Source organism: Perognathus longimembris, chromosome 3 (genome assembly GCF_023159225.1).
Source record: "Perognathus longimembris pacificus isolate PPM17 chromosome 3, ASM2315922v1, whole genome shotgun sequence".
NCBI lineage: Eukaryota > Metazoa > Chordata > Mammalia > Rodentia > Heteromyidae > Perognathus > Perognathus longimembris.
Window position 1 is genome coordinate 114163934 of NC_063163.1, and position 27580 is coordinate 114191513.

The 27580-nt window shown below is 41.9% G+C and overlaps 1 protein-coding gene across 1 annotated transcript; it reads left to right on the forward strand.

Moving 5' to 3' along the window:
* Htr3b (5-hydroxytryptamine receptor 3B) lies at positions 1 to 27580 on the forward strand. Its single transcript, XM_048340752.1, has 10 exons — positions 1 to 43; positions 1948 to 2013; positions 7590 to 7750; positions 14711 to 14755; positions 15319 to 15428; positions 16241 to 16410; positions 16891 to 17048; positions 25682 to 25892; positions 26030 to 26212; positions 27345 to 27580. The coding sequence occupies exons 1-10, from the start codon at positions 1 to 3 to the stop codon at positions 27578 to 27580; spliced, it is 1383 nt and encodes a 460-aa protein (XP_048196709.1).

A 27580-nucleotide genomic window follows, 5' to 3' on the forward strand; every position in this document is an offset into this window, starting at 1 on the left:
ATGTGTACCACGCTCTCTCTAGACAAGAAGTGCCGTATTGAAGGTAAGTCAAAAGAGACCATTTTCATGAAAAATGAAGGCTGGGTGACAGATGACACCAAATCTAAAAGCACTGAGTCAATCAACTAAACCCAGGCAAGATGGTAATGAAAATGAGAGATCTGACCCTGAATAAGGGAATTTGTGCCAGAAAGCATCTGACTGTGAACTATTTTGAAGAAAAAAGTCACTCACACAAAACTTTGCCCATTCTGGAAGGAATCATCAGCCAAGAGCTATAATGGGCAGGATCATCAGACTGTTGTTAAATTAGCTAATGAAGGTCATAATGTACCTGTATTACACATCATTAGTAATGGCCTTCTGATAACAGATGGGCATATGAGACCGTGGCAAGGAAAGGGAGGGGAGTTATGTTCAGATGCTTTGACTTAGAGTCCTGTCTTGCTCAGAGGTATGGCTAGAATGTCATGTTAATCGTTATCTATCATCTCTCATCATCTATCAACTACCCATCTATAAATCATCTATCTATCTACCTAGCTATCTACCTAGCTACAGAGTTCATCCTCATTCTCTCCTTCTCATATTTGTAACTCCCTTCCTCTACAACAGAAAATCAGTCAAGCTCTATTTTATTAGTAGATGAAAATTAGGTAGAGAATTTCATGAATTCTAAACAAAGGGACTGAGTAATTAGGAGCAGAAGAATCCAATATGTTCTTCCCCCAACCCTCATTTTGCTCTGTAAAAAATTTAGCTCAAATCTGTGCCTCCACAATTCTACTTACAATAAAAAGCAGGCAGATGTTGGAAATGGAATAAAATTGGGGTTTTGTTTTTATAACACCGAGAGAGTCAGCCTATGGAAGATAGAATTATTATACAGTATTGTATGTACTTAGTCTTAGTAGTGAAGACGGAACCTGTATCCAATCAGAAAACAAACAAACAGACAAAAAACCCTTTTCTTTTTGTGTGTGTTGGTACTGGGCTTGAACTCAGGGCTGTTTCTATCCTTTAGTTTTTTTCACTCCCGGTTGGTACTCTACCACTTGAGCCACAGCTCCACTTTTGTGTAAGTGTAAATGTGTGTGTGTGTGTGTGTGTGTGTGTGTGTGTATTAAATTGCAGGTAAGACTCTCACATATTTTCCTGCTTGGTCTGAATTTGAACCACAAATAGCTAGGACTATAAGCATGAATCCCTAGTGCCCAGCCCCCAAAACCTTTCTTGAATGATATTAAACTTCAATAGTTCTCATGTTTAATAGTCTTGGAGGCATTTCTTTAAGATAAGCTTCTTGCTGAATTGGGAGGGGGGGTTAGTAAAATTGGAAGAAACATTCCTATTTATAAAAAAAAATCAATGTTTCTTTTAATTAAAAGTGCTTGGGAAGAAAGCAAAGGCACCTTTTCCATTGTATTGTTTGTGCTTGCTCTTTATTAGGCGATACCAAGTTCCCATTAGCTTTCTGTAATGTGAGTCTAATGACCATTCCCAAATGCTGAAGATGCTACTGCATGAGCCTGGTTTAAGACAGCTATTTGGATCTCAATTATTAATGAAATTAGTGTCCTAAATGTCAGCAAGAGCATTGCCTTAGGTAAAAGCTGTAAAGGAAATCATATTAGTGTGAAATTTCCTTTCCTTAGGGGCTCCACTTGTATTACATTATTCACTTAGCTATCTCTTGTCAGGGAGATGGAATTGTTGGCCAGCATCGAATCCTGGGACAGAACCAAGTTGGAGACATTTAAGGAGTTTTGTGATGGCATTAATTCCACAACCTTTGTGTGGAGCTGGTCTAATTGCAGTGGTTTGTAAGACAGCGCTGATAAATAAGGATAGAACGGGCTGACAGAACAGAGTGGAGAGGAACTCTGGCATGAAAGGGTGAGCAGCATCGCGTCTGGCGGATGAGTGGTCACTCTTCTTCTTTGGTAGCTGCTGGAGAGCAATTGGCAAGTGCGATGTCTCTTCTGTGGCCCTGTGTCCTGGTGTCTGCCACAGGTGAGTTCTTCCAATGATTTTACAAGGCATTGAGTTTTAACTCTCAGACGCTGGAGACGATGTACACAATTGTGCTCCCAATGCCTCATGATTGGACAGTCTTACTCCGCATCGGTAAAATGCCAGCCTACCAAGCTACTCAGAGACCAGCAATCTAACTGTTCCTCCAATTGCGTGTGTGTGTGTGTGTGAGTGGGTGTGTGTCACAGGGTGAAACTTTTTCAACAGAGCTAGAAATGGGTGCCAAAACATTACAGTTGTTTGTTAAATCTCTGCTTCTCTAGAAATCAAATATTCTGTAGCAACTTATATAACGTTTAGGGCAATCCTTTTCAGATCTTCCTTTAAGTACAGATAATGTATATTTATGATTGGACATAGACTTGGCTTTATTGCAAGCTTTATTAGGAGCATCCAGAGAAAGAATCTTAGGGATTTATCATGACTACAGAGATCTGTACATTATTTTGATATTACGGACCTCATATCAAATCTAGTTTTGTAAGATGGGTGTATTTTAAATGGCAGGTACTAAAGTCTTGCGAATTTTGAATGTTATCTTAACCAACCATTTAGAACTGCACATGGTGGCACATACCTGTAACCCCAGCACTAGGGAGGCCGTGGTAGAATGACAGCTTCAAGACCAGCTTGTGCTAAATAGCAAAAAAAAGAAAAAGAAAAAGAAAAAAATGACTTAAATAAAAGGCAAACCAAACTAAAAATAAACATAAATTAAAGAACAACAATAAAAGGTAATAATCATACCTCAGAAATTCTGGAACTATTCTTTAGAGTGCTATTAGCACTACTGATTCTAACCATGTTAGCACATAATTGATGCTTTATAAATCAAGCATTTATGTTTATTCTGGGATTTTCCAATACTCTACTTTCTTGTGGTTTCTTGGAGCTCCTATTTGAATTCCCAAGTTTTAAAATGTAGCTGACAATTGAACAAGACAATTGCATGCACGAGTAAGGCATTTGGGCAGCCAGGAAACTAAGAATTAAAAAAAAAAGTTAGAAATGCTTTTTATTGAGTCAAGAAGAAAAATATCCACTTATGACTATTAAAATCTTGTACATTTAACTTAAAGGATAAAAATCATACTTTAAAAAAACAAGAGAGAGGAAATTCTATTACATGCCAAATGGATTCCTTTGCAGAAAACAATTTGCCACTATGAAATTGAGATAAAATAGAATAAAAAATATAAAGAAGATGAAGAAAGTTTTTCTAGTGCTTTTTGTTTATGTGCTAGTTTTGTTATTATAGGAGAAAAAGTGTCTTTTAAGTAATGCTTTGCCACAGTTATACTAAGAATACTGTGTGTTTTCTGATGGCTAACTGGAGTTAAGAGTCTCACAGACTTTCCTACCTGGGCTGGCTTTGAACCATGATCCTCATATCTCAGCTTCCTGAGTAGCTAGAATTACAGTTGTGAGCCACCAGTGCCTGGCCAGTTCTGGCTTTTTGCTGGTTAACTGGAAAGTAGAGTCTCATGGATATTTCCATCCTGGCTGGCTTCAAATTGCAATCCTCAGATCTCAGCCTTCTGCATAGGTAGGGTCATAGAACATTTGTGACAAAGAAATTTGCCCTTGGGAACTTTACTGGCTTAATACCCACATAATCTAGAAATAAAAGGCCAAGTTAATCACAGATCCCGGGCTGCTCCTGGTGTGCTGGTGTGTGTGTGTGTGTGTGTGTGTGTGTGTGTGTGTGTGTGTGTGTGTGTGCTGGGGTGCAAGGTGCCTGTGTGACAGAATGGTGTCCCTGACTTCAGTGCTCATTAGTCACGTGATGGATGTCTTAGGTATTCAGTCGCCATAAATTCATGAAGATCAAAATAAGATTGTAAAATTGTTAGGTGTGACATACATATAAGGCGTTCATAATCTGGAAGCAACCACAGAAAACAGCCCTGGTGGTGTGGGCTCAAGAATTTACACCAGGCCACATATCAGACTTGACTTGTTGCTGTTCGTGGTCGTCTCAGAGTCAGTCACGCTGAAGCACTCGGGCTTGGGTTGCAAACCAGCTGGGCTTGAAGTCCAGCTCCTTTGTTTGCAAGCTAGGACTTCGGAGAGTCTTAACTGCACTGAGCTCCTGGTCCCTCATTGGCAGTAATCGCGCGTAATCACGCACCTTCCTAGAACCTAGCTGCTAAGATTGTTGACAAAGTTGGATGAGATGGTTCACAGAAAAGGTTGACTTAGCCCTGTGCCTGGTCCATATAGTAAGTATTCAATGGAACCATAAGTAGTCAATGGAACCATACATCATCTAACTCTCTATATCCTTGTAATGGCTCAGATATAGGAACAAGTATGTAGAGATGTGTACTAAGAATCGATCTTTGCATCAAAAAGTACCCCAAGGCCCCAGGACTGGCAACAAAAACCAAAACCAAACAAACAAAAAGTACCCCAAGCACTGGAGATAGATAGATGGTATGTGAAAGAGTGGCTCATAAAAACAAAGAAAATAAAGTCAGGTACCTGTGGCTCCCACCTGTAACTCTAGCTACTCAGGAGGCTGAGATCTGAGGATCATGGCTCGAGTGAGACTCTTAGCTGCGATTAACCAGGAAAGAGCTAGAAGTACATCTATGGCTCAAGTGGTTGGTCAAGAGCCAGCCTTCAGCAAGAAAAAGCTAGGTGGTAGTATTCAAGCCCTGAGTTCAAGCCACAGGCCAGCACAAAAAAACGAATACAAAATGAACAAAATAAGGAAGGCAAAAGAACATTTCTATTATATTCTCTCTCTAAAAAAAAAAATCTTTCAAGTGAATCATAGCTCAGTCCCTAACATAATCTATGTCTCAGAAACCGCACAAGTGAATTATATGAAGCTGATTATTAGCATTCAAAGAATCCTGGTCTGTTGATAGCTCCCATCAGTGTTGAAACATCACTGAACTGAGAGTCATTTACTGCTCGTGTGAATGTCACATTAGCTTTCAAAGGGCATCGCTTACTGTTAATTAATGGTCACTTAAATCCTTAATCTCTTTCCTGTCATTGATCTTTCTCCTCCGGCAAATTTGCATTTATAGTAGAAATGTAATTTATTATTTCTGCCTATCTTAAACCAGGGACTCTTTTCCTCTTTTAGTTTATTTAAGGGCACTTCCATTTCCTGATAATTTTTCTCTTTCTAGGATTTCTCTGTTGTTCCTAAGCCCTCGTTTTCCAGAACTTTCTCTTCTGACCTATAAACACTTTGAGACTTTCTAGAAAGTTTGTGTTTATCCACAGGAAACCTGCGGATGGATTCCTAGGAAAGGAATGAGGAGGAATTTGCGTCTTTATGAGCAGAAGGGGCAGGGGACATGCACTTATTCCTCAGGATTATGTTTTTAACTATGTCTCAGGTAGTTGCCTGTATCCAATCACATACACTTCAGCATTTTCCCAACTGAGACTTGAATTAGGGGCTCCCGAGTGAGGTAAAAATGAAGCTTCCCCAAGCTAAGCTTCTTGGAAGAACACCAGGGGCCAGCTTTGCTTTATGCTCCTGACTTCCCTCCCCTGGGGTAGGCAAGTGAGAAACGTTCTCAGGTAGAAAGAGTCACAGCATACTTTCTGACAATAACAGTTCAGAAAAGCCCTAAAAATGCTGCCCCGTCTATAAGCTCCCCACTTCAGTCCCGCATGCCTGAGTAGCTGTTGCCATTTTCAGCATCTTCTTCGGTGAATAATTAGGAAATTAAAATGCTCATTAGATTCCCAGTTCCGGTGGTTATTGAAAGGGAATATTACACTGCCCCACAAGGAGTCAGGGACTGAGCCCTCCCGCCTCCTTGTGAGTATTTTGGCCACATGGACATACTAGAAATCACTACCGATGGCGGCCAGTGACATGACATCATTCATAAAGGAATGGGTATCAAGAGGATTGTCACACTGGGAGATGCGATCTCATTTACAGTTTCCTGCTGGAGCCCACCAACTTTCAGCAGCTCATCAAAATAGCCATCAAAACCAGCGAGAGCCCAGGCGAATTCAAACGCAGGACACAACAGATAGATTTCATCACGTAACCGTGTCGGGAGGTATGCAATTTGCTCCAGTCCAATGACTTAGCGAAGCTTTGAATCCCCTTAGGGACCGGTGAAGCTTGTGAACAAAATATCTTTTTGCAATTCAGAGAGAGCCCTGACAAATTTGTCACTTCCAATTGTCGGTGCTCATTTCTCCTGCTTGCTTTCGCCCGGCTTCCTCAGCTTCGGCACCAATCAAAGGCTCCTCTACAAATCAAGATTCCTAGGTCAGGAGGAAATGGTTATTCCTTGGACCCAGACAGAATGTTCCCAAAACAAAGATCTCATTTTCTGACAAGTGCATTTTATTCAAAGACAGACGATGTGAGAAAAAAGAGTTTTGAGGAGAAAAGCATGAATTGAAATCTTATTAATTCCACTCTATAGAAATCCACACAGGGAACTTACTTTGGGGTCCATGAAAAATGAAAAATTGAGGGGATTGGTGGGGTTGGGGGAGAAGGTTGGAAGGGGTGAAATGGATCAAGATACATTGTCCTCATAAACTGACATGTTGAATTGAAGCCGGTTTGTACAACTACTTAAAGATAATTAAAAAAGAAATAATTGAAATGTCTTGCACAAGATAATAATTTTGTACAAGATAATGATTTAAAAAAGAAATAAGGTCAATTAAAAGGGTAAAAATAAAGGGCTGGGGATATGGCCTAGTGGCAAGAGTGCTTGCCTCGTATACATGAGGCCCTGGGTTCGATTCCGCAGCACCACATATACAGAAAATGGCCAGAAGTGGCTCAAGTGGTAGAGTGCTAGCCTTGAGCAAAAAGAAGCCAGGGACAGTGCTCAGGCCCTGAGTCCAAGCCCCAGGACTGGCAAAAAAAAAAAGGGTAAAAATAAAAATGAAAAATCAGAAATTAAAAAAAAGGAGGGTGGGACATGTACCAGTGACTCATGCTTGTAATCCTAGCTATTCAGAAAGCTGAGCTCTGAGGACCAGGGTTCGAAACTAGCCTGGGCAGGAAAGTCCTTGAGACTCTTACCCCTAGCTAACTACCAAAAAAAAAAAAAAGCCAGAAATGGAGCTATGGCTCAAGTGGTAGAGCATTACCTTTGAACACAAAAGCTCAAGAAGAGTGCCCAGTTTGTGAGTTCAAGCCTAAGACTGGCACAAGACAAGTCAAAAACCAAGGAAGGAATGAAGCTTTGGCTAAGTGTGGAGGTGATCATCTCCATGCCTGGGGGGGATGGACAGAGGAGTTTGAAAAAGGAGTCTGTCTCTCAGATGACTGATGGCCGTGAAAGGCAGTTGCACCTGACTTTGCGTTCTTTGAGGTGGCGTTGATTTATTTTCTCTTTACGATGAAATTTCTCTATTAGGTACTTAAGGCCATCCATTTCCTTTAAAGAAGTGTCTGCCAGAGAGCCTCCCAGCTGGCTGTGAATTTATGCAGATTGGGGTGAGCTGAAGACCCTATTCCACGAAGGGCCACGAAGTCCCCAGCGGTCTGAAATCTCCTAAAAGATGCTTCTTGTTTTCATCCTCACAGCGATAGCTTTCTTTTTCAGGAATTCTAGCTGCAGGGATGCCCCATCCTAGGGGCTCTGTCCTGTATAATCTCACCACGCAGCTACTACAGCACTATCACAAGGAAGTGAGACCCGTTCACAACTGGGCGGAGGCCACGACCATCTACCTGGATCTGTTGGTCCACGCTGTATTGGATGTGGTAAGGGCCACATTGAGCCTTCTCATTCTGCTGATCCTCTTTTAAAACTACCGATGCTTTCTGCAGGAGCCTGGGAGAGGTTCTCTTGCTGAACCGAGAGGGGAATGGTGTGCTAGATTCACTTTAGCAGTTAGCGTGAGGCAAAGTGTTTATTTGGAAAATCATAATTTTCAGCCCCCAAGTCATATTGTAGAAATCAACTAGCGTAGCAAGTCTCATAGAATGAAGATATGTTAAGCATTAAAGCCGTAGATTGAGGTACATATTTTATGTATGTTGCTGAAACCAGGGATGGCAACAGCTATCTTTTCCTATGGTTTACTTTTTTTTTTTTAGGGTGGAGGGTGGCCATGGAGCTTGAACTCAGGGCCTGGGCGCTATCCCTGACCTCTTTTCCCTCATGGCTAACTCTCTACCACTTTGAGCCACAGTTCCACTTCCAGTTTTCTGGTGTTTAATTGGAGATAAGAGTCTCAGGGACTTTCCTTCCCAAGGCTGGCTTTGAACCATGATCCTCATATCTCAGCCTCTTAAGTAGCTAGAATTACAGGAATGAGATGTGAGACCTGGCTTACCTTTTTTTTTTTTTAAGTGATAATAGTATATTTTAGAAGAGATCCAGGTATGGGAATGTAGCTCAGTGGTAGAGTGTGGTAGAGTGTTTGCCTAGCATCTTGCAAAGTCCTAGTTCAATCCCTAGTACTATAAGAGGAAAAGGAAAGAGAGACAGAAAGAGAGAAAGAGAGAGAGCAGCTCTTTTCTTTTTTGCCAGTCTTGGGGCTTGAACTCAGGGCCTGAGCACTGTCCCTGGCTTCTTTTTGCTCAAGACTGGCACTCTACCACTTGAGCCACAGTGCCCCTTCTGGCTTTTTCCATATACGTGGTGCTGAGGAATTGAAACCAGGGCTTCATGTATACGAGGCGAGCACTCTAACCCTAGGCCATATCCCCAGCCCTCTATCTTTTTTTTTTTAAGGCATTAAAAAGCAAGACATTGGGCTGGGGATATGGCCTAGTGGCAAGAGTGCTTGCCTCATATACATGAAGCCCTGGGTTCAATTCCCCAGCACCACATATATAGAAAATGGCCAGAAGTGGCACTGTGGCTCAAGTGGCAGAGTGCTAGCCTTGAGCAAAAAGAAGCCAGGGACAGTGCTCAGGCCCTGAGTCCAAGGCCCAGAACTGGCCAAAAAAAAAAAAAAAAAAAAAAAGCAAGACATGAGGGCTCAAGCTTATTATCCTAGTTACTTGGCAGGCAGAGAATAAGGCATCATGGCTTAAGGCCAGCCCAGGTGAAAAGTTCTCAGACTCCATTCTGGGTGTGAGGGCAGCACAATGGCCAGGCACAATGGTGCGCAGCTATCATTCCTCACTACACAGGGAAGCACAGGTAGGAAGATCCAGGACCAGGTCAGCCTCAGCACGAAGGAATGAACACTCTGCCTCCCAAATCGAGAGAGCGAAAAGAGACTGAGGACCAGGGCTCAAGTGGTAAAGCACCTGCCTAAGTACTACCAAGAGGAAAAAAAAATAGAAAAGAAGAAAAAGTGAGCAAACAAAACCCAATCGACTGATACCTATTGTCCCTGGAAACGGTGATCCTGATTTCTCTTTGAGAGACTTTTTTTCTGGTACCTTCTTTTAGATTGGTTATATAGAAGATCGTGTTTTCATGACATAAAGATAGTTTTAGTTCTCTCTTTTCAATGTCTATATTTCTATTTTTTAATTGTCTTGTTGCTCCAGCCAATGTTGAATAGAGTATTGCTCTGTAAATATCAAATTAATATATGTGGTTGATAGTGTTAAAATCTTCTACGTCTTGTTTTGACCTAAAGGCTCTACTAATTCCCTTAAGTGCTATGCTAGAATGCACAATTACAGTTGTTATTTTCCTTTTTGTCCTCGTGCTCTGCCAACTTTTACTTCACGTATTTTGAAACTCTATTATTAGGTACAGACACATATAGGTCCGTTATCTTTTTGTTTGTTTGTTTTGTTTTTGGTCATGGGGCTTGCTGCGCCTTAGTGCTGTCCCTGAGCTCTTCAGCTCACGGATATCACTCTACCATTTGAGTCACAGTGCCACTTCTGGTTTTCTAGTGGTTCATTGGAGATAAGAGTCTCCTGGACTCTCCTGCCTGGGCTGGCTTTGAACTGTGATCCTCAGATCTCAGCTTCCTGAGTAGCTAGGATTACAGGTGTGAGCCACTGGCGCCCGGTGATTCCATTTCTTCTTGATGAACCAATCCTTCTATCATTATGAAATGTCCCTCATCCTTTTGATAATCTTCCTGGAGTTTTTAAAAATATGTTTTTTCATGGGTGTTCTTTGCATTCCTTTATTTTCAATCTAGGCCATTTGATTTTACTTATTGATTTTTTTGTTTGTTTTCTTTTGTGTCTTAGTTGGTCATGGGGCTTGAACTCAGGGCCTGGGCACATTCCCTGAGCTTTTTCGCTCAAGGCTAGCACTCTATTACCTTGATCTACAGCTCTACTTCTATTTTTTCTTGTAGTTAACTGGGGATAAGAGTCTCACTTTCTTGCCTGAGCTGGCATGGAACTATGATGCTCTTGCTTTTTATTCCCTCCTAAACTGAGATTACAGTAATGCACCACCATGCCCAATTTGGGATTATCATTATTAATGACCTGGTTACTCTAAATACAAATGTCTCTTATTATATTTAGATTGGCTAAGCCTAAACTTAGCCTAACTGGAGACAGGGACAGTTTTGATCAAATTGCACAGATTCTGCACATTCCAGGACTCTCCCAATGTGAACAGATAACTTGTTGGATGCATCTGCCATCCATAGAACTGCTTGGGAGCTTGAGTGTGAGATGAAGAATTGGCATCTCAGCTCTCCTTGAAGCACCTTATTTCCAGTATTATGTTTTGCCTCTGGTTTTGTTTATATAAAAGACTACAGTCTTGTCTTAGCATTTCTGGGTATTATGAGTACCTTAGGGAAATCTGATTATAGAGATAATCTACTCAACAGTGAAGAGCTTCAATTTGCTTCTATTGAGTTTTGTCGATTCCGAATTCCCAGCTACCTTTGTATTCCAGTCCATTGACTAGCGCCTCCCAGCCAGACGTTGAGGCATCTGTTTCTATAGTCTTTGAAACTGGGAAAGATAAATAAGAATGTGGGGGAATTATCTGTATATTTGCTAACCACCAATTTAGATCTAAATAGACTCCCTCTGTTAGGAAGACTAATGAATTCCAATTCTCTGAAATATCCTTTGCTCTTTAACAAGCAAGATAGAAGGTATCTAAAGAAAAAGAGAGAGGAAAGAAATACGCAGAAAAAGAAGCTGTGAATAATGTCACCAGAGAACCAATTATGTTCACCAGCTGGCATTGAGAAACTTGATTCCTTTGACAAAAAAAAAAAAGAATTTTGTTTTAGTCTCAAACTACTTTTTGACATTGTGTTCTTTAGGGCTGAATGACGAGTCCTCCAAAATACCTCCATAAAATCTTTGGGGGGAAAAAACCAAGTCTTAATGTTATTGTTACATGTACATGAAACAATAGGCAAGAAGAGAAAGAGGAACTGGGGCACCAATATGAAATGGATAAGAATCAACTACACAAAATGATAGTAAAAATGAAACATTATAACAGGGATTGTAGCTGGGAACTGCTAGTGGCCATGCTTGTAGTCCTAGCTCCTCTGGGTTTTGAAGCTAGTCTGGCAGAAAAGTCCAAGAGACTCTACCTCCAAAATAACCAGTGAAAAGTAGGGCTAGAGGCATGACTCGGGTGGTAGAGTGCCAGCCAAGCCAGTATAAGGCCCTGAGTTCAAACCCCAGTCTAAACAAGACAAGATAAAACAAGAGAGCCTTTTCCCAACCATCTGATTGAATCGACAGCATTTACAACTTGACAGGACAGTGATTTAAAAAAAAAAAAACTAGTAAGGACATTTATAGATGTAAAGGCAATCTTTCTTGGGAAAGCATAGTTAAGCCGCTATATTTCTTAGTAATATATACTACATTTTAAACATATTTTTTTCTTCTATCAGTGGGGAGTCTTCCCTGATTGTAACTAAGCCTAGAACGGAGCCTTCTGTGCCTTCGTGGGTAAGATATGATGTAGTTCATGATTTCTCAGCTGGTGAAACTTGCAAAGAATCCCTGTCCCCCAAGCCTGAGCTCTCAGCAGAAGACTTTTTTTTTTTTCCCCCAACTACCAGGACCCCTGCTGAGCCAATCATGGCTTTGAGTCCCCTCTGGTCCCCCTGCAAGCTGTTCCTTGGGGAAATATTTGTGAATGCAATCTTTTCTCTTTGCATACTACTTTAAAACCTGCCTCTCCTAAGTATCTATTTAAAGCCCATAAAAATCTGTAGAACCCATAGATTCTACCAGTCTTTGTCGAGCCACTGAAGTTGGGTGAATTGAATCTGTTCACCATTTCTTCTTTCTTTGGGTGCTTAGCAAGGCATGCTTAGGAAATAACAATTTGCTTTCTTGGTCATAAACGGAGAAATTTTAATCTAAAAGCTTATGGTATCTCTTTGGCAGTGATGTCTAGTCTGTGCATTGCACAATTCTATATACATCAACTTCATGAACTGCAAGTCTCCCTCCACCCCAGACCCCATCTCAATTCTTTAGAGTGGTAGTCTTGACCTAGTACACAAAGAATGCATATTTCTAATGTGTTTGGGGTATGGGGGAAGATAAATGAGTTATTTACTTCCGTGTCAGCAAGTCCCCCATCAGTTATTTACTGAATATTTGCTATAGGCTAAATGTTACAGAAATAAAAAGTTACCTAAACACTCTAATTTTGAACCAAGTCAGCAAGGGAAGATTTTTTTTTTTTTAGCATTTTCTTTCATATTTTTTCATCTTGGATTTTCCATCTACTTATTTTAAGAGTATAGTTCACAATGGCAGATTGTCCACAGAAAGAAATGAAAAACATGGGGCTCAAAGAGAACTCCTTAGGAGTTTAATATCTGCTTTCCTTTAATACCCTGGGCACAACTTAAAAAATGATAGCCCCAGCCAGGGACAGTCAGTCATGCCCACAATCCCAGCACTCAGTAGGAGGCTGAGGCAGGAGGATCACAAGTTTGAGGCCAATCTGGGTTGCATAGTTAGTTCAAGACTTGATTTATATATTGATACTTTGTCACTAAATAAATAAATAAATAATTTCCCTTTTGTAGATTAATTCAATTTTTAAAAAATAGTTTCATTAATACTTAGTCGAACCACAAAATTCCCCAGAGTATACAATTCGGTGTTTGTTTGTTTGTTCGTGTGTATGTGTGATTCACAGAGCTTTGCAGACATCTCCTCCATCGAATTTCAAAGTATTCTCAAAGAGAAATCCCATCCATGCCAGTCCTGGGTAAACATGAGTCTTCTTTCTCTTCTATGGATTTGTAGCAATCTATAAATATGTAGTGTGGTCATTCCTAGGCATGGTACCATGCAGTAAATGGTATCTTGTGATTGACTTCTTTCACTGCACATAATGTCTTTAAGGTTTCTGTGTGGTTGTAGCGTATATGAGCCAGTACTGCCAATAACATTCTATGGTATGGGTCTCGTATAGTCTATCCATTGCATCCATTGGTAGACATTTGTGTTATTTTCCACTTTCTACTATCATGAATACTGTTCGTAATGCATACAGATACTTTTTTGATGTACTTATGTAGTTGATTCTCATGCTTATATCCTTAAAATAACTGCTGGGGTTTTTGATGACTCCAAGTTTAACCTTCAAGGAATCACCAGACTATTTTTTCTGAAGTGTCCACATCATTTAATAATCCCACCAGTAAAATAGGGCTTCATGTCCTACAATTTTTAAGTTCCTCTTGCCTATTTCTAGTCTTATTCCTTTGTTATCAGAGAAAATACATGCTATGATTTTAATGACTCTTGAAACGTGTTTTGTAGCCTAATATATAATCTAACTTGAAAAATATTTCATGTGCTGATGGGAAGAATATTACAGCTGTTGGATGAACCATTTTTCTGAATGTCTGTTAAGTCTACTTGCTCTATAGTTTGTCTTTGATGTTTCTGTGTTGATTTATTTCATTTTATTTTTGTTCTGGATAGTGTTTTCCATTGATGAAAGAGGGAGTGTTGGACTATTATTGTTGTATTTGTCTATCTCTTCTTTAGATCTACTAATGTTTGCTTTATATTATTGAGTAATGTCATTTGATTTTTTTCTGTTGTTGCTTCTACTTTTATTGTCGTATCTAAGAAACATATTACCTAACTCAGAATGATGAAGAATCACTTCTGTTTTCTTCCAACAGTTTTTTAGTCTTAGCTCTTACATTCAAGATGATATTTGCATATGATTTGAGATATTTCTTTTCTTTGAATCCCCAAGAACATCAGAGTTTCAAAATGTTCTTTACTAGTTAAGATATGAAAAATATTTGGCAAAGAGATTTTTTTATTGTTGTTGCTGTTATTTTAGGAGATCTTGTAAATACAAGGAATCACATCAATTATATCTTCTAAAATATACTTCAGTTTCATTAAACTTAGTCTTCTTTATAAGCAGAGAATTGTAAGCAAAAGGTAACTTAACGCAAGTGGCTGTCATATCAATTGAAATAATACTCATTGAAAGATTATGAATAGTATCTTAATTTAAAATGGAAGTTTGCTCTTAGCTTTTTAGCAGCTGAGACTATCATTTTTTTTAGTTTGATTAATAGTGGTATAACTAATTTGACTGGAAGAAAGATTAGGAAATCATTCAGGATTTCAAGTGCAGTCAAAGTGCCATTTTGTCACAGACAGTACAGTAAAGCTCAAGGTGACAGTGGTAGGCAGGTTATGTTTATAAGATCAGCATTATTTAATTAGGTTGGACTTTCTTTTTCTGAATTGTCTTTAGTGTTAAATTTGCCTTTGATTGTCATTACATTCTATGGTTGTATATTTTCTTTGCAGGATGTACAGAATCAAAAACTAAAGACAATAGTGTGGTACCAAGAGGTAAGTGACTATTTCCTTCTATGCATGCTGGATTCCTGATGTTAAGAAATACAATCGGGCTGGGGATATGGCCTAGTGGCAAGAGTGCCTGCCTCATATACATGAGGCCCTGGGTTCAATTCCCCAGCACCACATATACAGAAAATGGCCAGAAGTGGCGCTGTGGCTCAAGTGGCAGAGTGCTAGCCTTGAGCAAAAAGAAGCCAGGGACAGTGCTCAGGCCCTGAGTCCAAGCCTCAGGACTGGCCAAAAAAAAAAAAAAAGAAAAAAAGAAATACAATCATTCTAAGGAATATTCTCTTTGCATTTATATCCCTTATGTAGGTTAATTTATTAGAATCCATTCAAGATATATTTATTGATATCTATCCATCCATCTAACTATCTCCATGAATCTGGTTGGGACTACCATTATAAGGAATTGGATAGGAAATTCTTTTCCTAACAGACAATACTAAGGGACTGACAAATTGAGTCTGTAATTCATATCTCTTCTCAGTTCTTTAGTAAGGCAGACCTCCTGTTGCATTTTGATAAGTTTCCCTTTTGGCTACTCCTAACAGGTTTGGAATGATGAGTTCTTGTCCTGGAACTCCAGCAAGTTCGATGAGATTAAAGAGATCTCCCTGCCTCTCAGTGCCATCTGGGCTCCGGATATCATCATTAATGAGTTGTGAGTGTGCTGGGGTGTATTTCAGATGTTTGTTTGTTGGTGGTGGCACTAGAGATTGAACTCACCTCGTGCTGGCTAAGCAGGTGCTCTACTACTTGAGTCATGCCTCCATCCCTTTCTAGTTTTAGTTTGTGAGACAAAAGTCTTGCTATGTAGCCCAGGCTGGGCTCAATCTCAGCAACCTTCTTGCCTTAACTTCAAATGCTAGGACTCCAGGTACCACCATGATTTCTATGAGGTTTTAGCCAAATAGACTACTCAGGCCAGTGGCTGATGATTCTCGATTGTTGCTACTTTAAGTTCTCTCAAGTTGAAGATTAGAAACAGTCGGGTTAGAAGTACCATGAGTTAGAAAGGGCCAGGGATGTGGCTTCAGTGGTAGAGCACCGGACCAGCAAGCATAAGGCTCTGAGTTCAGACTCCAGGCTATGAGGAACAGCCACAAAGAAGAGCTTTACTGGTTCCATGATTGAGGGTTTCTTGGGAAGCATTTCTTGGGGGGAGAGGCAGGTGTCTGGTCCTTGGTAGGTACCACGAATTGACATTATTTAATATATAATTTTGGTTATTGGTGTTTGAGTTCACTTGTTTATGCCTGCATGCAGCAGTAACAAATGAGCTAACCTATGACTCTGTCACTGGTCAGCCCATCTGTGTTGAGATACACCATCGTCTGGAGAGACGTACATCAACTTTGCAGAGATAAGCGAGTCCTCAGTCTTATGGTCTCTCCCATCTCATAATAACTCTGAGCTCTGGGTATGTTTTTAAATGACTCTGTAATGAATTTTCTTCTTGTTGCTGTTTATTAGTGTGGACATTGAGCGATCTCTTGACCTTCCCTATGTTTATATAAACTCATCGGGGACCATTAAGAACTCTAAGCCAATCCAAGTAGTCTCTGCATGCAGCTTACGGACCTATGCTTTTCCATTTGATGTCCAGAATTGCAGCTTTACCTTCAATAGCATTCTGCACACAGGTAAACCAGGAGAGAGAGATACTCAGGAAAACGGGTAAATAGCTGGGAAACACACCAAGGCTGGCTTGCCATGCACAGATGAAATTATATTATCATTTCCCATCTCTTGTATTCTTGCATGTAATTGGCTATTTAAAAATCCAAGTCTTTTCTTCCAGGTAATAATTCAGCTATAATTTAGACCAGATGCAAAGTCATTAACTTGCCTTGGTGGCTGTTAATTTATGACCACAATATTAGGACTCAACAATGAGAATGTTCCAGAAGTCAGCACAGTCTTTCTCACACTATGCAAGAGTGAACTCCAAACCCTAGATCCATAGTTTTGTTTTGTAACGACTGGAAAGATTTAATTTCTCGCCTCTGTTCCCTAATTCAAAGAAAACCAGTACAACTGCATGTGAGGTCAGGAGAATTGGGAGCTAGAAATGCTGGTACCTCTTTCTAGCAGGAAAGTAAATGACTTCTGTTCATTTCCAGTGGAGGATGTGGACCTGGGCCTCCTGAGGCACAGGGAAGACGTCAAACACGACAAGAAGGCATTTTTGAATGACAGTGAGTGGGACCTTCTCGCCATGTCCTCAGTGTACCATGTCCTACACACCAGCACTGGGGATTTCGCGCAGATTCAGTTTAATGTAGGTGCTTCCTCTTCTCGCCTTTGCCACCCACTTCTTTGCTGCGCTTGGTCTTCTGTATTGGACCGGGGAATCTCCATTCTGGCTTATATAAGTTATTCATTACCACCCAAAGCCATTGGGTGAGAGGGCTCTAGATATCTGTCTGAACTCGGGTATTCCAGAGAGCAAAGGTCCAATGAGAAATCCTGGGATCTTTGTCTTGACATCCCACAAGTGAATGGAGAGAAAATGAGGTTCAGACACCAGGGACCTGAACCCCCACTTACTGGAGAAATCCTCAAACCTTCCATTACATACAAACATGATTGCTTATAATTGCCACGAAGGGACACACACACACACACACACACACACACACACACACACACACACAGCCACCATTACAGCAACAAGTTGTCTCATTAACACTATTGCCCTGTTCTTTTGTTTTCTTTGTTTATTTCAGGTTTTCTTTTCTTTTAAAAAAATTAATTATCTTTAAGGAGTTATATGGAAGAGCTGCCATTTAACAGAACAGATGATGATTACAATGCACCTTGACCAGTGTCATCTCTTTCAACATTCTCACCAGTCCTCTGACCCGCCCCTTCCCTTACTTTTTCAAATTTCGTAGCATATACATTGTGTTGTGTTGGTTTTTTTTGTTTGTTTGTTTTTTACTGCATTCTCCCCCTTCGCCTCTTGATTCATCTATCCTTCTTCCCTTGGCCCTACCCTGCTTCTTGCAAGTACCTGTTTCTTGGTGTTTATTTTGTTGGGTTTTGACTTTTCCTTTTTAAAGTATTACACTATTGGAGGTCTCCCTTGAATCTATCCTAGTTCCATTAATACATTTGTAACCACTTGTATACCATTCAATGTATTTACTTATAGGTTTATAGGCTAATTCTAGCTACCACATATGACAGAAACCATGCAACCTTTAATAGAGATAGTTATGGATTAATTCTGGATAAAGATGCATAAACTTTTCCTATTACTAGCTGGGTGCTGGTGGCTCATGCCTGTAATCCTAGCTATTCAGGAGGCTGAGAGCTAAGGAGCATGGTTTGAAGCCACCCCAAGCAGGAAAATCTGCGAGACTCTTATCTCCAATTAATCACCTAAAAACCAGAAGTGGAACTGTGGCTCTAAGTGGTAGTGCTAGCCGTGAGCAGAACAGTGCCCAGACCCCCAAATTCAAGCCCCACAAACAATGCTTTAAAATGTTCATATTATTAACTGACTATCTGAAGAGGTAGTCTCTACTTGCCTGCAGGAAGCACAGAAGCCACTAGTAGCTTTGGGGTCAGAGGGAATAAATGCCAAGAAGGACATGTGGAAAACCCACCCTCTTCTGATGCATCTTGGCCACATTGCTCTCAGGAAACTTTGCATACTGGAGGTACGCTAGGTGCAAGCCTCCTGCTCTGCCTTCTAGAAGGAGCTCTCTCCTCTGGTTTTCTTGGCAAAACATCAGACATGAGGTCAGTACCAAGTTTACATAACTGGTCTACTCTCGGTGTTGGTATACAGCAGGGCACTCTGCTTTTGTGTACAAAGTCAGCTAGTGGAGTAGTGGTGTGTGTGTGTGTGTGTGTGTGTGTGTGTGTGTGTGTGTGTGTGATGTCAAGTAATGAATCCAGTTGAGAACCAGAGATTATAGGCAGCTTTGGAGTGCATGCCAGAGGCTGTCCTGGACACAGGCCTTTGGAATAAGAAGGTGCATTTAGACTAGATGTAGGTGTTGTGGTTATGATGGCTGTGTTGTGATTACAATGGCCATGTGGTGATTGAGAGCACAAATCTCCTCCATAGGACAGAAGACATTGCATGCCACTTCCCTGCAAAGCTCTTGTTAAATTAGATCCTCAAACTTGACTAGGGTTCAACACTACCCAATGGATAGGACTGACTCATAGCAAATCACAACTTATACCTTTCTAGCAATGAGGTGAGGTTAGACTGCTTGCAGAGCATTCTGCTTGGTTTTGCAGTGAAGAGAGCATGGTGCATTGTGGTCCACTTGTCCATTTTTCCTCCCATGTGTCTGTGGTGCAGAGGATAGAAACTCAGGCTTTGTGCAGTCTAGGCAAGCACTGTACCACACCCCCAGGCTGTGTCCACTTCTTTTTAAGTGAGGAAAACAGGAAAGCCAACAAACAAACAAACAAACCAAGAAAGCTTTTCTTCTCTTCTTTTTTTTTTAATTTCAATGGGTTTCTTGGCTAAGAGTAAACACCTCATTAATTTTAAAGATATCAGCCTGCAAACATTATTAATGCAGCCCCAATAATGGAGAGCATTAAAGGAAATGTGAGAGGCAAGCACGTGAGAGGTGGAACTTAGTCTCCCACTAAGTACTGCAAGAACCTGCACACACCATTACCCACACTGCACCGAGGAGGCAAGCAGAGGCAGGAGAGGGGCAGGTAAGCAGGTGTGCGAACACACACCACGCTCACGAGTGCTCTTTCCCTCTCTGTCTCTTTCTCTCCTCTCTCCTTCCTCTGGCTCTCTAGCTATTCCTTTTCCCTTCACGGAGCACCCATTATTTGTGCTTACGTGTCCCCTTTTATAATTTGATCTTCTCAGCAGTAACTGAAATGTTTCTGTATGACTAACAGAGATGGTAGGAAATTGCTTAACCAAGGGGAGATGTCCCGGAGTCTAGGAACCATAGACCAATTCCTTTCTTCTCCTCACTGCTCTGTTCCTCTTCTCTTATAGTGTTTACATGGAGATTTGCTAGAGGCTGGCATCCATTCCATCTCAGGCTCTTGGAACTTTTCCTCAGGCGCCTATGCCCTGAAGACTAAGATGGGTTACCTAAAAAAAGCTTGCTTCCAAGGCAGGCACCTGTAGCTCACACCTGTAATCCTAACTACTCAAGAGACTGAGATATGAGGATCCTAATTTGCAGCCAACCCAGAGAAGATGAATCTGTGAGGCTCCTATTCTCCAATTAACCAGTAGAAGTGGAGGAATGGCTCAAGTGGCAGCGCACCACATTGAGCGAAGAAGGCAACTGAGAGAGCAAGGCCCGAGTTCAAGCTCCAGTACCGGCACACACAAAAAGAAAGAGGAGACAGACAGACAGAAAGACAGAGAGAGGGAGAAAGGAAAAGAAAATCTCTCTGAAACAGAGTAGTTAAGGATCCTGCATAACATCACAGACCGTATTAGCAAGATACAGGAATAATTCTGCAGCTTTAGGAAGATTTGAAGTAATGTCCATAACGCTCACGCTTCTCCATCTCTCTCAGCCTCTCAGGCTCCGTGCTCCCAGTTGCCACACGCACCATGCCTGGACTAATTGTTCTCTAATTCGCATCAGGCATCTCACTCTGAATTTAGCATTTTAGGCATCCTGTTGTCCTTCAATTGTCCAGTGATGGGAAATTCAGAGCCCAGTTCCACGCCAGCATTGGGCTTGCCAATGTCCTGACAGCAAAGGGCCATCTCTTTCCTAATCTAATCGCCTGCTGTGTTCCCGTCCAGGCTGCCCTGCAGGAGGCTGGGGACAGGTGGGGCAGGCAGGAGAGACAACGATCTATTCTAAATAAACCTCCATCCTATGCCTAACATATACTGCTGCCACTTACACTAAATCAAGTGCTCTGGATGCCCTGTTAGTTTCAGCTAATGCGCAATCACAGCTGCTGGCGCTGGGACACGTATTGTTTATCAGAGGGCATCACTGATGCCTTGGAGTCGGACTACATTCCACAGGGGGCCCGGAGAAGGCTCTTCTCTCTATAAGGATGTCTGTGTGCAGCCTGGGACCCAATCCAGCAACCATGGGAGGGAAGGTTCCCTCCAATACATTATTGGAGGTGCTGGTTCCCAGAAACAGCAGGGTGAGCATTCGATTTCTGTACGGCAGTGATTTTGTTTTCTTTTTGAAGAATAAGGGTAAAAGTGGGAGGAGGTAGGAGAAAAAAAATGTAGAAACTCATGTTGGATGGGAAACAGTGGACACTGTGGGAACTAAATCAGCCCTACTACAGATAGACTCACACTGCGTAAAGTGTTCATTCAGGCAGGAATTGGGGTACCCACAGGGCGCTCCTAGGAAAAATGTAAAGGGGTGTTTTGGGGAAAGAAGGGTGTTTTTCTTATCATCATTTTTATCCACCATAATTTGCCTTTCCAGATTAGGGTAATTTTGTTGTGATTTCCATTAAGTGCAGTTTACAAATGGGATAGATTCTTCTAAACACCATCAGAGAGGAGAGAGAGAGAGAGAGAGAGAGAGAGAGAGAGAGAGAGAGAGAGAGAGAGAGAGAGCACCAGAGATTAAAACCCTAGAAATCCTTCTTTCTAGTAGTTAGGAAATTGTCATTCCTGTTCATCTAATTCAACCCTACAGTCAGATCCAAGGGGCCCTTACTCTAGCAAAAGGATCTTATTTAAATAGAAGCAACTTTCCAAACTGGGAATGTTGGAAGGGGCTTGGGAGGGGAGGGAAACAGGCTTCCATCTGAAGCGTGAGTCTGGGTGTCAAAATTCCAACGATGTTTTTAAAGACGGTCATGCAAAATTGAGTACTGGTGGGGTCTGCTATCAAGGAGGCAATTAGAGGCCAACCTTGGGGTCTATTCCATCTCCAAGGAGCTCTCCACATACACACTCCGAATTAGATTGATCTCTTTCATTAACATCAATAGGCTCCAAATACCTTTGTGTACTTATTATTACCTGGCTTTAATGGATAATGAAATTGTGGCATAATATTGCTAACACCTGAAGGGTGTCTAATGGAGAACACGGACTGAAACTAAAGTGTTGGGTTTTTTTTTCTTCTCTTCTGTGGAATTTAAAGACACCGGTTCCTTTTAGTCCATTAGGAATGATGGGCTCTAGGTAGGGGCAGGTTTGTAGAGGGCAGCATTTTACTCCACTGGTAATACAGAAGCTCCCAACCTTCTGTTGAGTTACTGGTTCTAGAATGATCTGTGAGGCAGGAGGGTCTTAGGAATGACTGACCCCAATGGGCTAGACCCTACTTGGATAACTCCACATTTCCACTCCACTGGAACTAAAAGCATTCTTAACAGACATCAGTGCCATTCAGTCAATATCTCTGCTCTTACCATGGATCAGCCTCAGTAGTCATGCTTAAGTCCAAAGATGAAGGAAAAAGGATCATGCTGTCTCTCATGAACATTAAAATCAGCCCAGAGATTCATAACAGTAATCACAAAATTGAGCACTTGCTCTTCGTCCTTAGGAGTTTATAGATACCATCCTCAAATTCCCACCAGATAAGTACTCATCACAACTTCATTTTTATAAATTGATGGATCGGGGTGCAGAGAAATGCCTTGCAGGGCGACTAGTGGAGCTTCCACTCAAACCCAGGCAATCGGACTCCAGAACCATATACCTACCCCAACTAAACATAACAGAGTATAGTCAAATCCATTCTTTCTGTACCCACATTGCAAATGCTAGACAAGGCACCTTTCTCAGCTTCATGAGGCTGCCGTAATGAAGGACTCCCAAATGTATCTTGTTCTTGTTGTGGAGGCTGGAAGTCTGAAACCAAGAAGGACCCAACCTTTTGGGCACTTAGAGGGAGAATTATTCCATCCCGCTCAACTAGTTACTGGTGGTTGCCAGTAACTACTGGCATTCCTTGGCTTATAGGTACAACACTCTGATCTCGGCTTCCACCTTCCCATGACAGTCTGTGTGTGTTTCTACTCTTTTAGGGAAACCAGTCATGTTGGACCCAAGGGCCCATACTGCTATAGTACAAACTCATTGTAACTAATTAATTCCCAATGATCTTGTCTCTAAATAAGATTGCATTTGGAGGATGTCAAATGGACATGCAATTTAGAAATACTATCTGGTGTACTAGAGAATGCCACATTCTGCTCATGCCCTACAAGTTCAGGTCTCTCTCACATGCAAAACACATTTGCCCATCCAAACATCCCCCACCAAGTCTTAGTCCATTCTGGTATCAACAGGAAGTCCAAAATGTCACGTAACTAAAAGCCCCTAAGATTCTAAATCAGATATAGATTATGGCTTTGATCTGAGACCAAGTTCCTTTACATCCACAGACTTAGAACACACCCAACTACCAGTGTATAGACCCTGAACTTAGAAGAGAGAAAAAAAGGAAAGGGATAAAATCTCCAGTATTCATTGTAGTGTCTGACAATCCACTCATGCTCAGTTCACGTTTGTTGAACAAAGGAATAAAGGGCTCTGAAGATCAAATGAGAACATGAAAATTTCTGAAAACTGCTAACTTTAGCTTGTACTGGGCTAGTAGAGAAATTCCTCTAGTTCATCATAGCTTTTCCTTTAACTCCACCCCAGGACAAAGGTGGGTCTCTTGTTCTAGAAGGCAGTGTAAAAATGTAGCTACTGCTTGGTTTAGTTTAGGAATAGAAACATTCTTGCTAAAGCTTGGGGAATGGGTGAAGTGGTTCTGAAAGGTTTTTCCAGCTTTCTAATTTTGTAAGCCAGATGGATATAGAAAAGCTTGTTTTGGAGACGTACTGTCCACCCAGATACTTTCCCTTCTGCCTTTAGCTGCTCCAAGTTGACACCCAGTATGGAATCGTTCCTGATGGGATGGATAACATCATTTGTAGGGCTTGATGCAATGTTAAAAAAAAAAATGGGAGGCCCCTTTCCCAAAATCAAGCATTTATTTTCTTTTCCCCTTTCCTCTTTCTATTAGCCCAAATCACATCTACAACATACATGAAATGTCTTTTGACTATATCTACCCCAACTATATTACTCTTTCTTTGCTTTCCTTCCTTCTCCCCACTTCTTTTTTTTTAAGTAACAGATTTCTAAATAGCACTAACAGAGCATGAAACCACATTGAGATCTCTTCCAAATTCAGGACCTTATATGGCTGTAATACATCACACGCCCAGGAGGACAGCTGCCTCTCTCATTATCTTAGCTTTTCCCACACATCTTCCCCAACATCCCTGGGGGGGGGGGGGGGTGGGGCTGATGATCTGATAAAATGGTACTGTCTTGGAAATGGGAGACTTTGAGGAGCTACACTGCCCATCTTTGGTTCTGCTCTCGATTTTTACTTACTGTCTACCTCAGCCTCTGGATGGAGAAGAATCATGTCTGCGTGTTGCTAATGATACAGGAACTTCTGCTTAAAGAGCACACACTCATCTCTATTTTTCCCAGGCTGTTAGGCAAGGTAAAAGTAAACTGCTTTTTCAGAACGGGGTGGAGAATCAAAGCACGAAGAGGTTAACTTAGACTCAGACCTACCGGATCTTAGAATTGAGGCACACTGGAACCCTGCCCCCTGTCTATAATGAGTCTAGACTCTATGTATTTAACCAATCTGCCTACTGTACCTTTTGGGTGATATTCCTCGACCTTTCTTCCCTTCATATAATATCTTCCCTGAAGTCTCTAGGTGCTATGTAACCCAGGTTACCCTTAAACTTGTGATCCTTCTGCCCCAGCCCCACCAATGTTGGGATTGCAGGAGTGCACCATCACACCTGGCTAGAATATGTGTTTCTTGAAGACACCCCCCACCATTATTCTCCCTGAGAAGCTAGGAAAGAAAAGTGGCAACAGTAACAATGATTGTATGACTTTCGTTCCAAGATTCAACAGCCACTCAGTGGCTCTCTATGGTAAGGTGGATGCCTTCAGTTGACCGCACTCCAGGAATCTACTTCTTCCTTTTCTTCCTTGCTCTTTGCTCCTGGAGACTGAGCTGGGGCTGCAGAAATGGGATTGCTGGTCATGCTTGGCTAAGGAGAGGTGGGAACTGGAGGGAGTAGTGTAAGGAGATTGGAGGGAGGGGACTGAGGAGTTACTTATTTCTTCTTTTCCCTCCCACGGAGTCACCGCCAGGCTGGCTATGTCCCTAGGAGAAAGCTACAGCTCCCGTCTCTCTCCTCTCTTACCAGGTCAAGGCACTTCTCCTAGCTCTCAATTCCCTCAGGCCTAAGGATGGCATCAGCTCAGTTCCCAAGAAGCCCCGGGGCACTGGCCTCTTCCTTATGATCCTTGATGCCCAGTCCCTACCTTGCAAATAGACTTTTGATGGCCTCCATCTGAAATGTTCCCATTTTCTAGTGGTATTCACTTCTTCCCAGACTCTGATAGCTCCCCAGGTTTAGCTAAGGCGCTTCCATTCCAAGGAAGGAGATAGAACGAACTGAAAGTAAGACACGATATTGCACAGTGAATTATATTTTAAGAGAAGGAAGATTTGGTTGTAAGATAGTTTTTCCTATCAGCTATATGAAATTTGGACAAGTAATCCAACCTCTTTGACCCTGTATTTCCTTATTTGTGAAATAGAGATGATAATATCTAGTCCTTAAAGTTACGAGGATCCAATTCAGTAAACATACAAAACAGCCCTATGTTTTGCACACAGCAAGTGGGAAATAAGTGCTAATGCCTTCCTTCTATTGCTGTCAATCATATTAAGAGTACTAAGATTAACGTAATTAAAGCTTTTTAATATAATTTAAGCTTAGCGTATGGCCTTTGTAAACCACAAAATGGCCTCCAAGATAATTCTAAGATAAACAACAGACTTTTTGCCTTATGCAAAAGTGTTCAGACTTGCTGGAATTCCATGGCTCTGGGTCTGTCTGAATGGATTTCTTGTCCCTCTCTAGGTGGTGATTCGCAGGTGCCCTTTAGCCTATGTGGTGAGCCTGCTGATTCCCAGCATCTTCCTTATGCTTGTGGACCTGAGCAGTTTCTACCTGCCCCCCAACTGCCGTGCCAGGATTGTGTTCAAGACCAATGTGTTGGTGGGCTACACTGTCTTCAGGGTCAACATGTCTGACGAGGTGCCAAGGAGCGCAGGGAGCATCTCTCTGATTGGTAAGCAGCTCTAGTGTCACCCAACTCTTCTTACACTCCTCCTGTTGACGGTCTGATGTCACACTTCCGACTGGAGGAAGGAAAGGCTCCAGAGGCTCCAGCTAACTCTCTCTTCTCCGCTCTGGCATCTTCTCTAGGCGTCTTCTTCACAGTCTGCATGGCCCTCTTGGTGCTCAGCTTGTCGAAATCCATCGTGTTGATCAGGTTCCTCCACTGTGAGCAGAGCAGTGGGCAGGAGCAGCCCCTTCTGTGCCTTCGGGGGGATGTTCATGCTAATGGCTCCAGAACAGACTCTGGGGCCCAGTGTGCTGGGGTAACAGGTTGGTGAGAAGCCGTGGGATCTTGGCCTTATCTTTGTTATCACGCTGGTGTCAGTGTAGACTGGGGAAACACCGGGACAAGGGTTGGAATGTGTGAAGGATCTGAAAGACCTGCTTCATAGTGCTTGTGTTATATCTATTGCTGGGGACAGAAGGCTGCCTCCTGCTAGGGGTCATTTTAGCTTGAAGGTCAAGTCCTCACTCACCTTTAGCTGGTTTAATTTTCCAGTTTTGTCCAATTACCTAAAATTACTGAGCTGTTGACTACAGAATAGCAGAGTTCTGGCATGAGAGTTGTTTCTCTCTCTCTCTCTCTCTCTCTCTCTCTCTCTCTCTGTGTATATGAGAGAGAGAGTAACAGAGACAGAGAGACAGTGTATATATTTTAGTTCCCATTGTTTAGTGTGAAAAAAAAAAGTAAGACACATCCCAGGCCCCTGAAGCTCCAATGCCAGTTCCACTTAGCAAATATCATGATGATGGATGAACGTTTGCCCATACAGTGGTATTTTGTACTTCATATTTCATAATAGCAACATGGGAGGTAAGGAATGAGTTTAATTGACAGGCATGATTCAACTCAAGGAGTCTTTTCCATTTTCTGCTTTTAAGAGGTTCAATTGCACAGGTTTGCTCCTGGCAGTTTTGGTAGTAGATTAAGGAGCATTTTCCAAGGGGTAGGTAACAGGACATCAGGAAGTAGAGACATAAGTACATACTGGCACATATCCAAACGGTTGGCAGGATTACTGCAGAAAGGTCAAACACTCAGAACCTCGTGTCTTTACTCAAACACAAGTAAGCACCCACCGGCAATTTTCCACTCGCATTAGGCATTCTCCGTGTTCACTATCCACTCCTGCTTTAAACACCAGATGGTGATTCCCCACAGGGCACTTGGATTCCCACACTCTAATTGAACCAACCTGGACTGGCCTGTAGTTCAGAAAACTCTCCTAAATGGATCGAGTCAATCGACAACACCATCATATTATCTGAGAGCTCCCAGCTGATTGCCCCATATACAACCCCCCCCCAAACAACATAAGATAAGACCACCAGTTTCAAGAAAAAGTTCAGGTGGGTCTTGGTAGCCCCTGATTCATCTGGAGTGTTTTCCTCTATCATGCAGAATTCCCAATCTACCAAGACCACCGGGTCCAGTCAGGGACCCTGAAGGAAATCTGGTTCCAGCTTCTATCCATCAACAACCATCTCCAAACCCAGGAGCAGGGGGACCAACAGAAGGTGGTGTGGCTGGCGCTCCTCTATCGCTTTGATCAACTGCTCTTCCGAAGCTACCTGGCCATCCTGGGGCTCTACACCATTACTCTGTGCTCGCTCTGGGCACAGTGGAGTGGCTTGTGA

What these genes read in the sequence shown, in the direction of transcription:
- Htr3b (XM_048340752.1), top strand. Translation starts at nt 1, where the DNA reads ATGTGTACCACGCTCTCTCTAGACAAGAAGTGCCGTATTGAAG. An exon ending in CAAGAAGTGCCGTATTGAAG is followed by an intron (nt 44 to 1,947) that starts GTAAGTCAAAAG and finishes CTTCTTTGGTAG; the next exon opens with CTGCTGGAGAGCAATTGGCA. An exon ending in GATATCATCATTAATGAGTT is followed by an intron (nt 15,429 to 16,240) that starts GTGAGTGTGCTG and finishes GCTGTTTATTAG; the next exon opens with TGTGGACATTGAGCGATCTC.